Source organism: Mycetomoellerius zeteki, unplaced genomic scaffold (assembly GCF_001594055.1).
Source record: "Mycetomoellerius zeteki isolate Tzet28-1 unplaced genomic scaffold, Tzet1.0 scaffold208, whole genome shotgun sequence".
Lineage (NCBI taxonomy): Eukaryota > Metazoa > Arthropoda > Insecta > Hymenoptera > Formicidae > Mycetomoellerius > Mycetomoellerius zeteki.
Genome location: NW_017257043.1, coordinates 451 through 5813, shown reverse-complemented (window position 1 = coordinate 5813; position 5363 = coordinate 451). Strand labels below are relative to the sequence as shown.

At 28.2% G+C, this 5363-nt stretch overlaps 1 protein-coding gene across 1 annotated transcript; it reads left to right on the top strand.

Annotated features, from left to right (window-relative positions):
• Nucleotides 1-825: 825 nt before the first annotated feature.
• Nucleotides 826-4869, top strand: LOC108722541 (uncharacterized; the record flags this gene model as incomplete). Its single annotated transcript, XM_018447709.1, has 4 exons — nucleotides 826-839; nucleotides 3689-3799; nucleotides 3966-4301; nucleotides 4696-4869. Coding segments are annotated over exons 2-4 (563 nt in total), but the record flags the coding sequence as incomplete, so codon positions are not given.
• Between the last annotated feature and the right edge of the window lie 494 nt (nucleotides 4870-5363).

Below are 5363 nucleotides of genomic sequence, written 5' to 3'. Positions count from 1 at the left end.
GATTTATAAAATGTTTGAATCTACTTGATTGCTACGATCCTGACCGCTTTTAATTGTAATTCCAGTAATACGAGAGTCTGAATAAAAAATAATAATTTTCAAATCTTCCCCATAATACAACATTGTGCATAATTGGAAATAATATTTTTACATCATTTTTATTCTCGCTTGTTTGATAACTCCTTGTACATATAAATGTAGGATATCAGGTCCAACTTCAGATAATGTAATAGATAACGAAAACAATTCAGATAATGGCATGGATGCAAACAAATATGTAGAAGGTGCAGACGGAACAGAAGCAACTAACGAGTAATTATAATCCCTTGCGTTGAGTATAATTTAATTGGACTTTTAAATGGATATTACGAATAGAACCTGAAATTTTCTTTACAAATATAATCTATCTATATTATATGAAATATTTATTTATTCTTTCGTTAATTACCTTTATATAAAAAATATAATAAATATAATAAATATAATAAATAGCTGATCAGAAATTAATTTCTCAGGGAAGCAGCAGACGATTTGGTCCCAGTTCGGCGCTGGATACGTGTACATTACACAAAAATGACAAGGAATAATGAAGCAAGATGCATTCATTGTGATGGAAAATTCATTATATATATGAAACGTTTAGATACTATACATAAGCACATGGTAGATGCACATCCAGAAAAATTAACAGAAAAAGAGAAGAATGAAGTGAAATTCCATTGGATTTGGGACTATTATATCGCAAAATGCAATACAGAAGCTACATGTAAACTATGTAAAGTAACAGTTAGAAGCCAGTATATAACAGCTTTAAAATATCATTTAAGAAGAAATCACGAGTAAGTACTTCACATATACTTCATGTATACTAAAAAATTTATAAAAGTACTTAGAATTGTAAAATTGATTACAACAAAATAATCAATATTCGCTAAAGAAAATGTAATCCATACAAGAATATCCATTCGTCGAAAAATTTTTCAAATATGCGTCTCGACAAATATAATATAAAACATATCAATTCGTACTATGCATACATAAATATTCTGTAGTTTTATTTTGTACAAAGTGCTTCCTGGAATTCGAATTTACTTTCACCATGTATAAAAAGAGCTAGTAATATTTGAACGCTACAATTTTTACCGAGGAATGGTCCTATTTATAAGATATTGAAATCTACTTGATTGCTACGATCCTAACCGCTTTTGATTGTTCCAGTAATTAGAGCCTGAATAAGAAATGATAATATTCAAATCTTCCACATAATAGAATATTGTCCATAATTGGAAATAATAACTTTAAAGCATTTTTATTCTCGCTTCTTTGAAAACTTCTTATACGTATAAATGTAGGATTTCAGGTCCAGCTTCAGATAACGTAATAGATAACGAAAACAGTTCAGATGATAACATGGATGCAAACAGGGATATAACTCTAAAAAAAGCAAACCGTCAAGAAGCTTCATCTAACTCAACAAACTTATCTGACAGTTTGTATGAATGTACAGAAGGAATAGAAGAAATTAACGAGTAATTATGATCGCTTTGCGTTTACTGTAATATATTTAAATTGATCATACGAATTAAACCTAAAATTTTCTATACAAATATAATCTATCTATAATATATCTAAATTATACGAAATATTTATTTATTATTTCGTCAATTACCTTTATATTGAGTAGTTGATAAGAAATTATTTTCTCAGGGGAAGACTATACAATTTTCTCCCAATATGTCGCTGGATGCGTGAACATTACACAAAGTTGACAACGAATAATGCAATATGCAATCATTGTAATAGAAAATTTACTTTACATAAAAAATGCATACGTAATTTACATAAGCACTTGACAGAGTTACATCCAGACAAATTAACAGAAGGAGAGAAGAATGAAGTTAAATTCCATTGGATTTGGGACTATTATACCGCAAAAAGCAATACAGAAGCATTATGTAAACTATGTAAAGTAATAGTTAGATGCAAGACTATAGCTTATTTAAAAAAGCATTTAAAAAAACAGCACCAGTAAGTACATATACCTCATGTATACTAAAAAATTTATAAACTTACTTAGAATTGTAAAATTGATTACAACAAAATAATCAATATATGCTAAAGAAGAAGAAATCCATACAAGAGTATCCAATCATCGAAAAATTTTTCAAATACGCGTGTCGGCAAACTTAATATAAAACATATCTATACGTACTATACATACACAAATATTCTGTATTCTTATTTTGTACAAAGTGCATTCCTGAATTCGAATTTACTTTTACCATGTATAAAAAGAGCTAATATTATTTGAACGCTATAATTTTTACCGTGGAATGGTCAGATTTATAAAATACAATATTTGAATCTATTTGATTGCTACGATCCTGATCGCTTTTGATTGTTCCAGTAATTAGAGAGCCTCAATAAAAAATGATAATTTTCAAATCTTCCACATAATAGAATATTGTGCATAATTGGAAATAATATTTTTACACTATTTTTATTCTCGCTTGTTTGATAACTCCTTGTACATATAAATGTAGGATATCAGGTCCAACTTCAGATAATGTAATAGATAACGGAAACAATTCAGACGATGGCATGTATGCAAACAAAGATGTAGAAGGTGCAGAAGGAACAGAAGCAATTAACGAGTAATTATAATCCCTTGCGTTGACTATAATAAATTTAAATTGATCTTACGAATAGAACCTGAAATTTTCTATACAAATATAATCTATCTATATTATATGAAATATTTATTTATTCTTTCGTTAATTATCTTTATATAATAAATATAATAAATATAATAAATATAATAAATAGCTGATCAGAAATTAATTTCTCAGGGAAGCAGCAGACGATTTGGTCCCAGTTCGGCGCTGGATACGTGTACATTACACAAAAATGACAAGGAATAATGAAGCAAGATGCATTCATTGTGATGGAAAATTCATTATATATATGAAAAATTTTGCTAATATACATAAGCACATGGTAGATGCACATCCAGAAAAATTAACAGAAAAAGAGAAGAATGAAGTGAAATTCCATTGGATTTGGGACTATTATATCGCAAAAAGCAATACAGAAGCTACATGTAAACTATGTAAAGTAACAGTTAGAAGCCAGTATATAACAGCTTTAAAATATCATTTAAGAAGAAATCACGAGTAAGTACTTCACATATACTTCATGTATACTAAAAAATTTATAAAAGTACTTAGAATTGTAAAATTGATTACAACAAAATAATCAATATTCGCTAAAGAAAATGTAATCCATACAAGAATATCCATTCGTCGAAAAATTTTTCAAATATGCGTGTCGCCAAATATAATATAAAACATATCAATTCGTACTATGCATACATAAATATTTTGTAGTTTTATTTTGTACAAAGTGCATTCTGGAATTCGAATATACTTTCACCATGTATAGAAAGAGCTAGTAATATTTGAACGTTACAATTTTTATCCGAGGAATGGTCAGATTTATAAAATATTTGAATCTACTTGATTGCTACTATCCTAACCGCTTTTGATTGTTCTAGTAATTAGAGAGCCTCAATAAAAATGATAATTTTCAAATCTTCCACATAATAGAATATTGTGCATAATTGGAAATAATATTTTTACACTATTTTTATTCTCGCTTGTTTGATAACTCCTTGTACATATAAATGTAGGATATCAGGTCCAACTTCAGATAATGTAATAGATAACGAAAACAATTCAGATGATGGCATGGATGCAAACAAAGATGTAGAAGGTGCAGACGGAACAGAAGCAATTAACGAGTAATTATAATCCCTTGCGTTGACTATAATACATTTAAATGCATCTTACGAATAGAACCTGAAATTTTCTATACAAATATAATCTATCTATATTATATGAAATATTTATTTATTCTTTCGTTAATTACCTTTATAATAAATAGCTGATCAGAAATTAAATTCTCAGGGAAGCAGCAGACGATTTGGTCCCAGTTCGGCGTTGGATACGTGTACATTACACAAAAATGACAAGGAATAATGAAGCAAGATGCATTCATTGTGATGGAAAATTTATTATATATATGAAAAATTTAGCTATTTTACATAAGCACTTGGTGGAGGCACATGCAGACAAATTAACAAAAGAAGAGAAGAACGATATGAAATTCCATTGGACTTGGGACTATTTTACTAGAAAAGAAGATAGAGAATCAACATGCAAATTATGTAAAGCAAGAATTAATCATAATAATAACCAGAACATAGTAAGAAGTTTAAAGGAACATTTAAAAAGTATTCATAAGTAAGTATACTCCATAATAAATAATTAATAAACGTACTGAAAAATATAAAACTGATTCCAATAATCGATAAAAGAAAAATAATCAATCTTAGCTAGTGGAAGTGTAACACAGATTAGAGTATCCATTTATCGAAAAACGTATTAATATTGTATGTCGGCAAATATGGTATAAATACGTATTTATTCATTCTTTATGTACTAGTATGATCATTATTTTAATAATTTTTGAAATTTGTTTGGGACACTTCCCCTAAAGTGATTCAATTTCCCAAAAATTAGTAATATTCAATTATTTTATTTTTCGCGTGATAACGTCGAACGTACAATCGAGTAGCTGGTATATTTTTAATCATACTTAATATCGATCCTTTAATCACTCATTATCTAAATGTAGGATATTCGGTCCCGGTTCAGATAAACACGTGGATAACAAGAACATTTCGGGTAATGTGGATGCAGACAGGAATACGACTATAAGGAATGCAAAATATCAAGAAGACTTATCTATCCCAACAGGTTCATGTAACAATTCATACGTAAAAACAGGAGGAACAGAAGATCTTAACGAGTAATTATTTGTTTTACGATTATTAAAATATATATATGAGTATACATACATGTAAATAGATTTTACGAATTTTAAACATTGCATTTTCCATGCGAAGATGATCTATTAGGCAATATGTGAAATATTCGTATATTAAGTGTTAAATTACTTCTCCTTATAATAAGCAGAAAATCAAAATTACTTTTCTAGTCATATTATTACATTCGGTACCATATGTAACATAATTATACAGGGTGTTCCATGGTAAGGTGTTGAAATTAATCAGCTGTCGTTTTTGAAGGTATTCAGTTATTGAAAAAATTGCGCTGATAAGAGGAAAATCTGTAATTTTTAATGGGTATAAATAAAATTTAACAAAATATTTGTGTATCAATTAACTTTATTGATGAAAAATATACTCATAATCCCAAGGAGTTACTTTTTCGGAGGGTGCACTATCTGAATTTGTACAAAATACAATTTTTTTACGAAAGCTTGGAAAAACTTTTTCTAAC